This window comes from Sodiomyces alkalinus (assembly GCF_003711515.1).
Source record: "Sodiomyces alkalinus F11 unplaced genomic scaffold SODALscaffold_1, whole genome shotgun sequence".
NCBI lineage: Eukaryota > Fungi > Ascomycota > Sordariomycetes > Glomerellales > Plectosphaerellaceae > Sodiomyces > Sodiomyces alkalinus.
Genome location: NW_021167079.1, coordinates 6,830,350 through 6,845,713, shown reverse-complemented (window position 1 = coordinate 6,845,713; position 15,364 = coordinate 6,830,350). Strand labels below are relative to the sequence as shown.

The following is a 15,364-nucleotide window of genomic DNA, read 5'->3' as shown; positions in this document are numbered from 1 at the left end:
AATTTTCGAATCCGCTCCCTGCAGCTCTTCAGCCAGTCACCAGTCACTTTTATCAATTACTTCCCCCCGTTCAAAGTCGCAACAAATGGTATCAATCGAATCAACCCCAGAATCTTTCGACCGACAGTAGATTCGTTGCCCGTGACAAGATATACAATTGACGACATAAAAAAGAAAAGAAGAAAAAAAGAAGCGAATCGACACAAAATATCGTTCTTCGCCAGGACGCAGAGATATTCAGAGTGCCAGTTCTTCGTCGGGAACGTAGCACTCTTCCAAGCGAAAGAAAACGAAAAGAGAAGGGGCGTTGAGGGTTGAATAGAAAGGGAAGAAGTTGAGGCGCAAAGCAAAGCTACATGGGACTGGGGCATCCCTCCCTCTAAGTAAACGGGAAAATGCTATTACAGGGGGCGCAATCTCACGCTAATCTGCCTCCACACGCACATGCGTCCTCCAGCAGCAACATGCGACCTGGACAGGGGCGCAAAAGGAAGGCAGAAACCCAAGACAACGAACGACTTTCGAAACGCCTTTCACTCCTCAACTTAGGTATGGTATTTAATTCGAGATCCTCATCAGAACGTCCCTTTGATTATTCGTATTTCCGCTCACACAAATACAAACAGAACAAAATGGCCAAAAGCTCTACATACCCGTCGAAAGTCCCACCCCACCGTCACCAGCCCCGGGTCAATGGCCCCCTCCCCAGGCTGCCGCCCTGAATCCACCACCACCCCAAACCGTAGCCCAAGACGACGGCGACGCCATGCGCGTCGATGACATGAAACACAAAGTCTACATCTACTCCCTCGACGACGAGCTTTCCGCCTCCGACTCGGAACCCGACGAAGCCCGCCTCGTCTTCCTCCCGGACATCGATCGACACCTCCGCTCCCGCCGCATTGGCTTCAGCTCACCCGCTGCCCCGTCGATACCCCGCCCCGTCCCTCCCGCCCCGGACGGCGATTTCTCAGACATGCAGCTCGTCCTGTATCGCGATCCGACGTCTCTCTCTGTTCCCGCCGAGCAGGACGGCGTGCGCAGGGCCATCTTGGAGTCCCGCGCCCGCGCCCGCGCCCGCGAGCAACAACGCCGCGAGAGGGATGGAATGGCTGGCTTCGTCGAGATGCCGCCCCCGACCGATGCGCAGGTCGCTGGCTCATCGGATTCCATGGACGTGGATATGGATATTGATTAATCAATTTACAACTCGGATGTGCGAAACGACCCGTGGCGTGACTATTCACATGCCTCGGGTCGCATTCTCCAACATCACATCTACAGGTGCCCGTCTATTCTCTTTTTTTTTTTTTTTTTTTTTTTTTTTCATGCGGTGCCCTTGTACTATCATAAAGTTAATAGGGGGCTGCTTTAAGCGAGGCGTCGATATGCTTCCCTTTTTTTTTCTGTTCTCCGTCGGCCTTTTTTGGGTGGGCATCGTTTTCAATTGTCCAAATTCTTATCAACATGGATTATGACATATTTTATCAGGACCAGTGTTTTAGACAGTCCTAGGACAGCTCCATACTTGTTTCGCTACGCAGAGAGTGATGATACTACAAATGAAATCTAGTGCAGTGCATTCCAATATATATCAAATATTTATCCATGACCAACCCTCCTCCGTGTATTCTTCCCAACATACCACCCGTCTCAGCCCGTTTGCCTTATCCCTTATTCCCTTGGAGAATTATTATCCCCCGTGTCATCCGCCGTCGTACCTTCCTACTGCTGCTGCTGAGAGTGCGACGGCGGCGGCCCAGGAGGCGGCGCATACTCCTGGCTTGTACTCGGCCCACTCTGCTGCTGGGTCGGGTTCACCTTGGATCCGCCCTCGGGAGGCGAGTAAGCCGGCGGCCGGGGCGCACTCGGATCGTAAACGGGTGGAGGCGGCATGCTGCCCATACCGTAGGCGTCGGCGGGACGGTACGTGGCATAGGAGTACGTCGCGTTGGGTCGGGGCGCCGGGGCGTATCGGGGGTCGATCTGGGCCAGCACGGTGCGCTTGATCATCCAGCGGTGGTACCGGAGGGGGAGGAGACCTTTGCGGATGCGCCGGGTCGCGTGGTAGTAGCCGCCGAACAGGTAGGCTATGATGAGGGCGACGACGCCGATGAAAAGGGCCCATCGGACGGTGTAGCCCTCCTGTAGGCAAACGACATGATGTGAGAAGGGTGCCGTCCACGAAAATCAACGATGCAACAAGAAAGCAACGTAGACAAGGCGAGGTTGGACCGGGATTAAATTAGGAGGAACAAACGTACCCTACTATACCACCAGCCACCACCATTGTCATCTCGGGCCTGTAGGACCGCTGCCGCCCAGGCGTCATTCATAATGTGTTCTCTCGTGTTGTAGAAAAGGAGTAACTCGATGAAGTGAAGGGAGAGTCGAAAGGTAGTTCGTTTTGTCCTTGATTCAAAGCGATAGGATAGGAAAGGCCGCGAAGGTTGTAGTTAAGAAGCAGCTAGATGTGTCGCAAGATACTCGTCGGGTGAAATAGGGAGGGAATGATTATTCTGGAAGCGATCGATCGTTGATGCAAATGGTAAGTTAATTGTGATACCCAAAGACTAAGGGGTTTTCGCGAGGAGAAAGAAAGAAATGAAGTATTATGAAGTACGGACGGGGTACGAAGTAGAAACAAAGGGAGAATGCCCAAGCAACTGAGGAACCATCGAGACGTTTCACTACCTTACCCGCTTGCGTGGCCTGCGTGTGGGGACAGCCACCTACCTTAAGGTAGGTACCAGTATCTTGTTCGGTTCCCGTGACTTGCATCGCCTCACCATCGGCGTCAACACTTAATTATTAGGCCATCTCTTCATTAGGTATTCGGCTCCTCCCGAAGTCACGACTCCACAAGCTAATATGGATATATGTATCCACTTGAGACGAGATAACTGATTACAACTACCGAACAGCTGCTTCCTCGAAAACATAGCCTTAATGTAGGTCTCACTATCTTCAAGGGGGCTTACGGATAGGGATACATGCAACGGGTAGAAGCCCGTTGTTAGGACATGAGGACCGATGTAAGACATTGCTCGGTCAGGGGAGAAACAAAAATGACAACACGCTGTTGTATTAATTGAGTTTGCTGAGCGTCTAGAAACTTTATGCGCAATAAATCAAATTACTCCAACGCCAATACCAATATTGACCTTCCCGGCGGACCAAGAACCAAACTCTGCACCGCTACCACTTCTCCAGCAACCATCCCATTGCCTCCCTTCGTTCGTCCAAGACAAGCCATCCCGCAGTCATTCAAGTTCATTCCGGCCGGCATCCCTCGGTTTCGACGAGACATTATGAATAAGCAGGACTGTTAAAAGCCCGAGGCACGAGGAGAAGAAAAAAAAAGAAGAAGAAGAGGAAAAAGATGGCAATGGTGTAGATGTAGAACAAGGAGAAGAAGAAGAAAGACCAACTCTAGAACGCCATGACATGCGGTATCTGTAGGAGATTTCAAGTAAGGGCAGTCGGCGCAACTTCACCCCTTGAAATATGATCTTTCTTGGGAGCACCCAGCGCCGCAACGAAACCGTGAATGAAAGTGGTGCAGAGGTATCATGGTGAGGGGTATATTCCGAGAAAGGAGAGAAAAGAATATTCCGAGAAGGAGAGGGGAAAAAGAAAATTGGCAAGATCGAAGCCACAAGCACGCTGTCAGCATGATGCAGACGGACATGAAAATAAGGACGAAGAGCATGAGATGAAAGACACGCCAAACTCAAGACTCAATCTTGGTTCTCTTAGCATCCCCACCGGCTTCTGGCCCATCTGAAGGGCCACTGCCGCTGATATCGGGGCTCTTGCGTTTGGCGCCTGTCGAGACCTCCTCCCTTAGAAAGCTTGGGCCTTGGCCGACTAAGGGGGTCGAGAAATTCAACGGGCTCGGCATCGTGTTGCTGTCGCCACCCCCACGAGAGTACCAGAAAGGATCGAAACTACTCGGGCTGGGTAGGAACTCGCTGTTGAGGAATCGCGAGGGAAGAGCCGACACTGGAGTGTCTATGTTCATATTGTTGTTGGGCTGGAGAGGCGGTCGTGCGAAAGGATTCGGTGGGCCTGTGGCCCCGGCGGAAAGGAGAGCAGAAGCGGAAGGGGAAGGAGGCGGCAATACCATACTGGCCGCTTGCCCATCTGGCCGCCGCGCTGCCGGCGTCGCCCCAGGGTCGGCTTGGTTGCGGGGAGACTGCGCCTCCGAAGCAGCCGTGGCCGTACCTCCCCCGTCAGACGGCTCGTCGGGAATCTCCAATCGCAGACTAGGGCGAGATGCGCCGCCGCCCGTGCTAGAGCGAGATGGGGGTGGGAACTTGTCTGGAATAGACGACACGGAAACATTCCGGCCCAGCCCGCCTGTTCGCTTGGGCCGAGGCGGCGAGGCAGTAGCAGTACCGTTGGCCCTGGAAACAGCGCCGACATCGACTGACTGCGACCGGGCGTCCGCCTTGGCAGCGGCAGCAGCATCAGCCTTGATGGCGGCCTCGGTCTTCTTCTTCGCAGCTTCAGCTCTCGACTCGGCAGCGGCAAAAGATGCGAGGTGCTGAGACAGGATGGATCGGTTCTCGTCAATGGGAGTAAAGATACTGTGGTGCTTGCGGGTGGGCCTCTTGATGATGCTGTCCGTCTTCAGCAGCGATAGTTGTGGCGGCTGTTCCGAGTTCTCGCGCTTGATTTCCATGGGTGCAGGCATGGAGTTTTCGTGGGCCTGCTGCTGCGATTCCAAGCGCTGCGGCTGAGGTGGGGGAGGCGAGAAGTGAGGGGCCTGATGCTGAGGCTGCTGGGGTGGAGGAGGCGGCGGTGGTGGGTGTTGCTGATGTTGCTGCTGATGTTGCTGTTGCTGCTGATGTTGCTGCTGCTGCTGATGTTGCTGCTGCTGGTGTTGCTGTTGTGGCGGCTGCTGATGGTGTGGAGGAAGTTGCTGCGGGTGGGGTTGGGGGGGAGACGCCGAAATCCGCGATACATGGGGTGCCTGATGGTTGTGCGGGTAATGGGGGGGATGTGAGGACCGTCGCTGGTCGTCGACATACTGTTGCTGCTGTGGTTGTCCGTGCTGCGGATGGTTGTTTGGAGGATATGCATAGGGAGGTCCATGGTGTGGCATGGCGTGGGGTGGGTTCTGCTGTTGGTTCTGGGTGTTGTAGATGGGGGGACTGGGCATATACGCATAGCCGTTTGGCTGTTGTTGGGCTTGCTGGGGCTGGGGAGGACCAACTTGATGCTGGCTGATGCGTCGAATGTCTTGTCTGGAACCTGGCCGTGAGCCCACGTGCGGCGGCTGTGGGGTGTGACCGCGCTGAGCGGCTGCCGGGTGCCCAGGATGCTGTTGGAAAGGCATGCTGTTGATCGGAGGCGAGACGGACGGATCAGGTTGCCGCATCTGAGCGAATGGTGCTTGGCCAGGGAACTGCGGCGGCACCATATGAGGCTCCGTGGTCTCTCGCTGAGGCGGAGATGCCTCCTCTTCTTCTTCCTCGTCCACATCGTTCTTTCCAGCAAAGTCCGAAGGACCCTTGTGCTCATTAGGTGCGCCGTGCTGCCAGAGATGGACACAACATTAGCAAAGAACCAAGAAAGTCCAAAAAAGAAGGATAAAAGGAAGAAGAAACAAGAGTCCAGTCAAAGGGGAGTCTCACATATTGGTATCGCGTGATCAACTCTCTCATGTCGCGGGATGAGTACTCGTACAATTTTTTATTGTTGCCAAAAATGAAGACAGCGACATCAACAGAGCAGAGAACTGAAAGTTCGTGCGCCTTTTTGAAGAGCCCTCCCTTGCGCTTCAAGAATGTGCTGCGATGATAGTCAGCAAATCTGGCGACCTGGCGGGTTAACCTCCCGACTGGGAGCGGGGAAGCTTACACAGAACGATTGCGGTCATCTTTGATGGCCTTGATTTCGATTTTCCTTCGCCCCATCTTGATTGATGCTGCTTCCTCGGCGAGTCTCCTTCGCCTCGGTGTAGTATATGTGGGATGGAGAAGGGCGCGAAGTCCTATTCGATGCTTGACGCGAGCAGGGCTCTCAGCTGGCGGGCGGTCAATTAGGCACGACTCGGTCTCGTCAGGCGGTGTTTGCGGTCGCAGCTTGTCGCGACGAGCGTCGATAGAATGTCTCAAAAATTATGCAGACAAACAGGTAGCGAGGGACACGAGAGGATAGAAGTGAACAACAAAAGTAAAGAGTCGGAAGAGGAAAGGAAGCGAGGGTTTGACCGGGCACGGTCTGCGTCTTGAAGAAGCTGACAGGAAGCGACTGTTGTGATCGATAGTGGTTAGCAAACAGTCCGGAGATTCTCGAGGCGGGTCTTTAAAGAATAAGAAGGAAAGAAATCAATGGGGCAAGACATACATACAAGCAGGTGTTGATTCCGTGCGGTATGATGCGGTGCGATGCGATGCTACAACCCAGGATAGACTTGGGGAGTGTGTCTTGCAGGTCGATGGGGCTGATGGTGATGCTAATAATAGATGCGGTTGTGTCGAGGTTAAGTGGCCGGGGGACTCGGCGAGGGAGAAGAAGAAGGGGTTGGAAAGGGAAAAGAAGACGGCGGTGGGGAGGGGAGACACCAGTCCCCCAACACACCGTCTCTCGCGTGGCCTTAGGGGCTCCACCTTCCTCCGATGCAACTTTAAGCCTGTGACGGTTTGACCACTAAATAAGCAGTGACAAAGTTTTTTCGTCTGGGGTACCTCGCTGGGGGGCTAATGGGAAAGGCTCTTATTATTGGCCAGGACGTCAAATTATGAGAGGGTCACTTCTAATTACCCCGCAGTAATCTACGAACAAAGTCGAAAACCACACTGTGCATAAGCACACATTATGCCAGTACTGGTACGGTCCATAGCACAGTGCCACCATAGTATCGATACCCTTTATCTCGTTCATTGGGTCGTAAGTACTGGTTTCCACCAAAGCATGTATCTCCTCTTCTCCAGCCCTATCATTCCCAGCCAGGTAAGACATGGCGCTGTCTTGGCCTAGAAAACGAATAATATCGAGTCGGACCTTAGTGCAAACTGCCGCGAAGAAATCAAGATACAACGGCTTGTTTATTATTGATCAAGGTCATATGAATAATTTCCGCTGATAAAAGGGGTGAAAACGAGGGAAAAAAGACGTATGAAACGAGGAACTGGCCAATCTGTTACTACAGCATCTACCTTCCTATGAAATTGGGCCTTTTTGGTGTCGGGAGCACCCCGCGACGCCTGGGAAAACCCCAAATCTGGCCCGCCTATTGGTGCCATCTCGTAGCTTGACGTTGTGCGCCCGCAATCTTGGGCGCAGGAACAGATCAGCATGACATCCCATCTCGTCTTCGCACAACTCGCGAGGTGTCGTTGGAAGACGGGACTACGCATCTGTCCTGCATATTCAATCATGGAAATCGTCCAGTCTACACACCATTCTATCATCACTGCCTCATCAGGATGGAGTACGCTCACAAGAACCATTGTCCAGTCATGTCTGAGACTTTCTACCTATGGCGACCCGCAGCTTTCCGAGTTTGATAGTCACCACCTGGTTCTACTTGTTCGAGAACCTTTTTCTATGCCACTTTCATTTGTTTGCTTCTGCATTTAGTTTGCGAAGTAATTACACACTGGCCATGTACGTTCCATCTACCAATTACCACTACCTTACCTACTCGAGAGGCAAGTAACCCACGTTGACACAACCGCGTCTTTGGCCCAAACAGGAGCGCGGACAAGAGCCATCTGCACGGTCACGTCCGGGTGGCCGTAAATCCTTTGTCCTGTTCTTCCCCTCCATTATTCTCTGCCGAACGCATGCCACGAGGTAGGTGAAAGATGTGCGGGAGATCGCTCGGCTCAGTCGGCGTGGTCTGCCCCTCCGTTTCTTTGTAGATCATTTCTACCGCCCTCAGCACTGCCCCGCGAAACCAAGAGCACATTGCAGGAGTTGAATACAGGTACCCACATCAATCGGCCGAGAGCATGACACCCACATTGCCGACAAGTCTGCTACTCTAATTCTAGAAACGAGTATCGTCACGTTGATAACACCCCGAAGAACGAGTCGCGACAGGTTCTAGTGCAATTAGAGTCCCCAATGCTTCTGCCCAAGATATGACTGCTTCGGACGAAACAGTGTGCACCGTTCCCCTGGGCCGTAAGGCAAAGCGAAGTCCTCTGCTAGATCCTTGGAAAAAGATGCCGTCGCACAGGGCAACCAGTCCCATTTTCGATGCCGGTTCAACATGACCCGGCCGGCTGTATGTAGGCGCACATTCAGTTTGCAATGCTCGTTCTGCAAGGCTTCCTGATCGACCTTTCTTCACTTTGCCACCTCCCAAGCGTAATTCATCCACCCATGCATGTTTACTTCGAGTTGTCTTACCACACCAACTACCTGTGCATCTTTACACCGTCCTTACGCGACGTCATCTGGAAGCACCCAACATCGCCTAACAGGAAAGGAAACGACACGAATGGCTCTGTTAAGCGCCGCGGCTCCCACACCGGTGCGGTCCGATGAGGCTGTGCCAGCCGCGTCCACTCCAAAGAGGTTCGAGCCTCCAACATATCACCGATGTGACGTGCGACTGTACCTGCAGTACACTAACTCATAAAGTGTGTATGGAGTGCAGAACAAGCCCCATGTCGTCCCATCGTCCCTTTGGTTCCGACCAGGTGGAAGAAGAAAAAGGGAGATGGCTGTTAGCATCACCCGCTCCAAAGGAACATGACGTACCCGATTGGTGCAGTTGTCGATGATACGTTGTACCGACTTGGTGCGGTGCAGGTGCCGACAGGTTTGTTCTAAAAATAGGCTAAAAATAGAAGCAACTACATAGGTATCGACTTCGGCCCGCACCAACGGACCATCTTCGATGCACGAACCACCCCCGCGCAACACGCATACGGTATTGGGCCAATTAGCTCGCCTGTTGGATGAGCCAAGCGGGTAAATTACTGCAAGCCATAGAACGCCGGTACCTATCCTAGATCTTGTGAGGTTCATGCTACGTACAACGTCCTCGAAAGAGCACCAGACGTGTCTCGATATTCTTCCCTCCCCTTTCCTTGATGATATCACCCGCGCGCACCACTACCCTTTTGCCCTGCCCCGACCATATCCTGTACTGTCCGTGACTGATATTTGGCCATTTTCCGTTCCTATCTGCTATTCTTACCTGTTTTCCGTTTAACACTCCTCCGCTTCTCTTCCCCGTTAAACCTAAAGGGAAAGGGTTGTGTACACTGTCCATCCGCCTTGCTATGGGCCTTCTCGCGGCCTCGTTCTATATCAAATGACCTCACCCAATCCTTCAGACTGGTCAGGTCACGCTGGCTTCCTCCAAGATCCCCCAATCGGTACAACTTACCCTTATTCGAGGTCAGTCCCTTCCGCGCTAGTGTTCTTCCTACACGCGCGATGGACGGCACACAGCACGGAACCATCCGAGAGATCCATATCGAACCGAGGGGCCCCATCAACCCTCTCACGTCTTTCGCGGATGAGATATAATAATAATTCACCAGAGAGCAACATGGTCAAGATTTGTGAAGCGAAGTCTGGGTATTAAAATGCAGGCATACTCTCTGAAGAAGAAAAAAAAGAAGAAGAAGAAGAACATGTAAGAGATGTTGTGACCAGTCCCCCCCTTGAATCTCAATGACCCCTCTAGGTTTTCCGGGAAACGCCAAAATCGCCTGCCATGCCCTGCCTGATTGCCTCTGCGAGCAAGATTCAGTTTTGTCCCCCTCACACCCTGTCATCCCTATTGCGTCCATTCCAGAGACATGCCCACTTATCTGACCATGCTACCTCTTATCGGTGAGCCAGCGTGCCCGCATCCGTCCTCGCAGCCGTTGTCCCGACATGACCTTCTTCCGCTTTGCCGAGCAGGGAACCGAGCCGCCGCATGAACATGCTCGCGTGGTGTAGGATGAAGATTGCGAATCGGCTCGGTTTACTTACTTTTCCTCCTTCTTCCGAAGCGGCCCGAGTCAATGGCCGAACAGAGAGTTATTAATATACAGTAAAGCTCATTACTTGTGAGATACTCGTCTCGTTGATTGAATTGTTCCATTTCGGATCTGCTCACGGAGAGCCGGCCGCTTTGTTCGCCGTTCCGGTGAAGGCACCGAAACCTCCGTGGTCGGCCGCACTACCATCTGCCTTCATCGTGCCATTAAGCATGGGGCAAAGCCTTGAAAGAGGTGGGTTCGTTAGCGTAGTTCCTGTGAAATCCTGGAAACTGGACGAGTATCAAGAAAAGCGGAAAGAAAGAGGAATAGGCATGTAACGGAGCAGGTCGAGCCCTCGAGAGTCCGCTTGGACCGAGGTGCCGAGGTGCGTAGTTTTCCCGGGACATGGAAGTCTGTGTCTTGAAGGAAGTTCGGTTTAAGCCCCGTCCCTGTTGCCCGTCTTGCGCCCGATTCTATGTCGACGCATGCTGGTTATCTGGCTCGCGCTGGGTAGCGAAATGGACACTGCGTCCACGAGCCGATGCCCTGAGCCGTGACCGTGGTTGGCGTCGAGGTCGGACCGCGGGTAATCTAGGGCCGGGAAGAGACTGGGGTTCCAGGCCTGGCAAGCGAACCGCCTGCGAGTCTCTGCGCTTGAAGCGCAGCTGCGCGACTCTGAACTTGAAGGGTGGGGTATTGAAGGGAGGGGGTAGATCTTTGCGATGCTTGTACTTGGGGTCCCTAAATTCCGACAAGACGTCGACCTTGGGCCGAGAGGGAAGATCAAGAACAGAAGTGAGAGCCGACGTACTTTTTATTGGTCTTGATGTGACCGACCTGACCACAGTTGTTACATTTGCGGGTCGTGCCAGTGGCGGCGGCGGCGGCAGCGGCTTTGTCTGGCTCGGGGGAACCCGCTTCGATGCCGGTCTTGGATCGCTCGACGCCCTTTTGGGACTCTCTGGCCTTTCGGCGCGCCTTGTTTCTGTGGAGTCGGTCGAGCTCCTTGTTGATTCTGTAATGTGGTTAATGAGCAGCTCAGGGTCTACTCCGGGGTAATGCCTACTCAAGAAGTTTGCGACGGTCTTCGGCCGTGCGTCCGGTGGGCAACCCTTCGTAGATACTAGAGCAAGCGCAATGTCAATGGGGAAAGCCCAAAGATGGATCTCCAACCCCGACAGGGGGTCGAGAGGGTACGGGGGTATCTTTTCGTACTTCAGGTCTTCCAACTCCTGCTCCCTCCTCCGCTTGATGTACCTGTCGATAATAACGGGATCGTCCAGAATGACGGTGCGTTGTTCGCGCTGTCCATCTTCTCCCACGACTTCACGAGTGATCCGAAGCCTCTTGCGTTGACTGCGACTAGTTGAAGTCAAGCCAGTAATCTGACTTGCTCCCTCGTCGATGTGGGCGGGTGTCTGAGAAACTTGGGTGTTGAATCGCTCATCTTCGTCGGCGGGAGGAGGCACTACGAGGGCGTCGTCTTTCTGGGCGGGGTCTCCGAGGGTGAACCTCTGCTTCTCCCAAATCTCGCGGATACCTTTCTTGTACATGGCCTCCTGCTCCTTCACGTTGTAAGCGTGACCGTTATATGCTTTGCGCATCGCGTCAGGGTGCGCCGCCATAGCATCCGCGGCAGTCGTGTGAGAACCGCCTTTCTGGACAGTCTCGATATAACCGCCCTTCATAGAGGTGCGGATGAAGCTAAAGCCGAGACCGCGGCCAGTTGGGTCGCCCTCGCCGTGTAGCTTGAGCATCGCTTTGCCAGCCGAGGCGTCGATGAAGGCTTTGGTGGTTTTCCAGGGTGCCATCCTGTCGGCAAGCTTCTCTTCGCTCTTCTCGGCAGCCTTCTTGGTTCCTTTAACAGTGGCCGTCTTATCATCCTCTTCATCGTCGACCTCGTCGTTCTCCTCCTCCAGATTGACATTGTCAGGATCAAATCCGGCGTCCTCCAACATCTGCATGCCGACCTGCATGCCGTCGATTAAACAAACATCCTCCGGCTTGATCATGGCCCGGATTCCGGCCTCTTCCATCAATGTCTCACTGGGTCTCAGCTTCCACTGGCCCTTATCGAGTTTGGCGTAGACCAGGAACTCCTTCAACTTCTGCCGATTCTGCGCGTCTGTTGAATCGGCAATGTGCTTGGTAATGTCTGACAAGTTCACGACATTATGGGTATTTTTCCTCATCATGCGGTACGAGATCATTTTGATCCTGTTTTTGGAGGCATTCGTCACCTTTCGGCTGTGGGGCCCCGGAATTTCCACGGATGGGAAGGTCTGGCCAACAACGTAGAGGTGGTCGATGTTGTGGAGATACCACTTGGAGCCTTCCACTCCGGTGGAGCTCCTGACGCAGAGGAAATCAGTGGACCTAGGGGTGTGCTCGAAGATGGGAGCGCGGTACATCTGGTTGAGCAATGTCGGCGTCACTTCGCCGGGGTTGACCTCTCCAAATATCGCAAAAGGTGACCTGTCTTCTGGATGCAGGATGTGAGACTCGCCCACCTCCAGTTTGGGTGGTGTCTCTTCCTCGTCCACCTTTTTCTTCCGGTAGTAGTTGATGACACGGTTGCCCATGCCGAAGTTAGAAAGCACGGGGGGAGTCCGTTCGCAATACTCGAATAGGACGGCAGTCGCATTGTCGGTAAGGCCTAAATCCTTCGACCATTTAAAGACTTCATGCGGTTTGCCTTTCTTCGTCTTTCGCTTGTGGTAGGCCAGCTTCTCAAATCGGATCACCTGCTTCTCGTGCTTGCCGCACTTGAAGTAGGGTCGGTGGTAAGGGTTGTTCCGGACGTCCAGCTTAACCTTGTAGAAAGGCCAGGTAAGACGCAGCGCAGGCATGCTGTGTTCGACGCCCAGGTTGCCAAGCGTCGCTCTGACTTTGTGCTTGTGATTCTCCTTAAGAAGTTCGTATGCATCGTCATTCGACAGGTTGAAGCGCTTGAACACGTCCGGCCTTGTTTCACCATCAGCCATACGAGTGAGAGGTTCTTCGGTTCGCTGACGCTTGGGCCCTCGCTGAGACTCGTTCTCCTCCAGGAGGAGATACGGATCGTTCATGTCAAGGAGAACCCGCTTCGCACCACGCTTGGTCATGTCTTGGAAAGAGTCGAACGAAGGAGCGGCAAAGCGATAGATATCGGGGAGACCGGTCGGAAGCGGCAGCTTGGGCTTCTTACGAGGAGGAGCAGCGACAGCGTTGTCCTTATTAAGAAAGAGGTCGTCCCATTCATCGTCAGATCCTTCGTCGTCGTCGTCGCCGTCATCGCCGTCGTCGGCAGGTCTCTTGTTCGACGTTGGCGCGGCGGCAGACGCATCGTCCTCGGCTTCTCGATGAGCCTGTATTTTGCTCTCGAACACCTTCTCGGTATGGTCGACTTGCATGAGCCAGTCATCGCAAACCATCTCGATATCTTGGAGAGTAAAGCCCCCGACGGTCTCCGAATCCGATTCGAGATCCAAATCGAAATCGTCTTTGTTGTCTTCGTCATCGGAGTCTGGCGCGGAGCAGTCAACGAGGCCCTTCGCCTCGGCTTCGATGAGTCTCTGCTTGCGGCTTACGGTGGCAGGCCCTGGGATGCGGAACAGCTTCTCCTGGTCGGGCGCGAGATCGAGAGTCAGCTTGCTGGTGATGAGTGGCTTGGCCTTCTTGGCCGGACGTTTCTCTTTCCGGTAGGCCTTCTTGGGGGGGAGCAGTTGGTTCCACTGAAGGACGGCGCAGTTCTTGAAACCAGGGAAGGCTTGTTTTACGAATGCCTCGTAATTGTCTGGAGGGGCAGGGATGTTGGGATCTTGATTTGTGGCAAGGGGCTCGGGGCCAGAGTCGGAGTTGAAGTTGATGCCCGAGAAGGAGTCTGGGCCGTCGGGATCATGTATATGGGCACCGGGTGAGGTGGCACTTGCAACGGGGTCGACAGGAGAGGAAGGAACATCGCCATCGCCAAAAAGATCGTCGGTATCATTGCTGTTGTCACCGTCGTCGGTCAGACCGGGAACGGAGAGAGAGGTCGCCACATTGGGCTCCTCCTCTTCAGGAAGATCGTCATCGCTGATGTCTTCGAAGTCCTCGGCATCCGCAGCTTTGTCTGTCTGGTCGAAAGGGGTATCATGGTTGAAGTCGATACCAAGGTTGCCTTCGCGCTCGCCTCGTGCCAGTAAGTTCTGGATATTTTCATCGTCTGCCGCGTCCTGTGCCTTCCAGGCTTCCTCGTTGAGAGAGGCGAAGTCGACGCCGGGGGAACTCATGGTCGCAAGAGGATGAGACGATGGACCTGCGTCGCGATACGCGCAGGCCCGTTGGCCGTCCCCTTAGACGCCTCCAAGTTGGGCCACCGAAGAGACGCGATAAAGGACCATGCCTTTGTACCGGCGTCACTAAGGGTCGTAGAGAGAGGAGGTTGAGGGGGGAGGAGCAGAGGTAAACGTTGTGGGATGTTGAGGTTGCAACGGCGATAGCTGCCGAGCCTTGTGGAGAGAATGAGGGAAGGTTCAGGTTGCACGTTCGAAATTCGTATGACTGGGACGGATGTCTGCATGAATGCCTCAGGCAAGAATAAGTCAGCCAATCATTCTCTTGGGGTACGATATTGCATCCACTCTGCCAAGCCACCGTCTGGGGTCGGTTGTCTAAGGTAAGGTAGGTACCTAGGTATGTGGCGCTCGAGGCGGCAAGTACGGGAGTACTTTGTAGGTATGGAAGTTGTTGGTCGAACGACGACGTCGTTGTCGCTATTAATTTGACGTACCTTCCGGTGCTAGCAAAGTGGCACTTCGATTTTCCTTACCTGCGTCTGATATGCATATGAAAGATAAAATGGGCTCGAGAATTGTATTCAGTTCTGTTTGAATCTGGAAGTCGTGTGCGTATATCCAAGGAGTTGGTTTGAGTGTAGAAGTGAGGTGAGATGCTGAAGAGGAAGTGGATAAAGGTTTGATAATGAATTTGGGGGAGGGGGGGGGGGTTGTTTAAAAAAAAAGAGAGAAAGAAAAGTAAGTCGAGGGGAAAGGAATAAAATATGAAGCAGACCTTGTCTCCACAGAGGTGTGTGCGAGAAGCAATGTAAATACGGATGGTGGGTTGATGAGATAGATCGAAGATCAAGTTGACAGTGGCTTAAAAGATGTGTGAGTGGCGGTATCTACGGCAAGTATGCTCGCTTCCGTGATTGCTTTGCTGGAGCTGCGTGGGCAGGGCAACAGCGTACCATATGAGATGCACTTACCAAGCGTATCCGTACATGATCCGACTCCAAGAGTACCTACCTTAATAACCCCGAGTGGAATCTGAAATACAACTACAAGGGAGCAGTAAATACACCTGCTCTACCAGGTAGCTAAGGTACGCCAGGACTAAAGAACTTACCATGACAGTTGTATATGTCGTTACTTAACATCTTCAATATTACGTGCTAC

The 15,364-nt window shown here is 53.4% G+C and overlaps 5 protein-coding genes across 5 annotated transcripts; 2 read left to right on the top strand and 3 right to left on the bottom strand.

Moving 5' to 3' along the window:
- Nucleotides 1-395: 395 nt before the first annotated feature.
- SODALDRAFT_375756 (hypothetical protein) lies at nucleotides 396-1,327 on the top strand (the record flags this gene model as incomplete). Its single annotated transcript, XM_028614766.1, has 2 exons — nucleotides 396-549; nucleotides 627-1,327. The coding sequence occupies 2 exons, from the start codon at nucleotides 396-398 to the stop codon at nucleotides 1,196-1,198; spliced, it is 726 nt and encodes a 241-aa protein (XP_028471410.1). The 3' UTR covers nucleotides 1,199-1,327.
- Nucleotides 1,328-1,629: 302 nt separating this feature from the next.
- SODALDRAFT_327809 (hypothetical protein) lies at nucleotides 1,630-2,564 on the bottom strand. The gene is made up of 2 exons (XM_028610526.1): nucleotides 2,265-2,564; nucleotides 1,630-2,145 (listed from the first exon to the last, which is right to left on the bottom strand). Exons 1-2 carry the CDS (start codon nucleotides 2,334-2,336, stop codon nucleotides 1,726-1,728), a joined length of 492 nt encoding a protein of 163 aa, XP_028471409.1. The 5' UTR covers nucleotides 2,337-2,564; the 3' UTR covers nucleotides 1,630-1,725.
- Nucleotides 2,565-2,654: 90 nt separating this feature from the next.
- SODALDRAFT_355822 (hypothetical protein) lies at nucleotides 2,655-3,332 on the top strand (the record flags this gene model as incomplete). Its single annotated transcript, XM_028613861.1, has 2 exons — nucleotides 2,655-2,716; nucleotides 3,113-3,332. 2 exons carry the CDS (start codon nucleotides 2,655-2,657, stop codon nucleotides 3,330-3,332), a joined length of 282 nt encoding a protein of 93 aa, XP_028471408.1.
- Nucleotides 3,333-3,532: 200 nt separating this feature from the next.
- Nucleotides 3,533-6,119, bottom strand: SODALDRAFT_43101 (hypothetical protein). Its single transcript, XM_028615364.1, has 3 exons — nucleotides 5,869-6,119; nucleotides 5,643-5,799; nucleotides 3,533-5,542 (listed from the first exon to the last, which is right to left on the bottom strand). Exons 1-3 carry the CDS (start codon nucleotides 5,922-5,924, stop codon nucleotides 3,734-3,736), a joined length of 2,022 nt encoding a protein of 673 aa, XP_028471407.1. The 5' UTR covers nucleotides 5,925-6,119; the 3' UTR covers nucleotides 3,533-3,733.
- A 3,958-nt stretch (nucleotides 6,120-10,077) lies between these two features.
- SODALDRAFT_355819 (hypothetical protein) lies at nucleotides 10,078-15,345 on the bottom strand (the record flags this gene model as incomplete). The annotated part of the gene is made up of 9 exons (XM_028613860.1): nucleotides 10,078-10,186; nucleotides 10,428-10,685; nucleotides 10,756-10,959; nucleotides 11,011-11,067; nucleotides 11,160-14,259; nucleotides 14,319-14,468; nucleotides 14,737-14,859; nucleotides 14,990-15,064; nucleotides 15,315-15,345. The coding sequence occupies 9 exons, from the start codon at nucleotides 15,343-15,345 to the stop codon at nucleotides 10,078-10,080; spliced, it is 4,107 nt and encodes a 1,368-aa protein (XP_028471406.1).
- Between the last annotated feature and the right edge of the window lie 19 nt (nucleotides 15,346-15,364).

Excerpts from the sequence above, each read along its gene's own strand:
- SODALDRAFT_43101 (XM_028615364.1), bottom strand. The coding sequence starts at position 5,924 with ATGGGGCGAAGGAAAATCGAAATCAAGGCCATCAAAGATGACCGCAAT. Across the intron at positions 5,800-5,868 it reads GATGACCGCAATCGTTCTGT|CACATTCTTGAAGCGCAAGG; the intron begins GTAAGCTTCCCC and ends CTATCATCGCAG. Across the intron at positions 5,543-5,642 it reads TGATCACGCGATACCAATAT|CACGGCGCACCTAATGAGCA; the intron begins GTGAGACTCCCC and ends CATCTCTGGCAG.
- SODALDRAFT_327809 (XM_028610526.1), bottom strand. The coding sequence starts at position 2,336 with ATGAATGACGCCTGGGCGGCAGCGGTCCTACAGGCCCGAGATGACAAT. Across the intron at positions 2,146-2,264 it reads GTGGCTGGTGGTATAGTAGG|GAGGGCTACACCGTCCGATG; the intron begins GTACGTTTGTTC and ends GTTTGCCTACAG.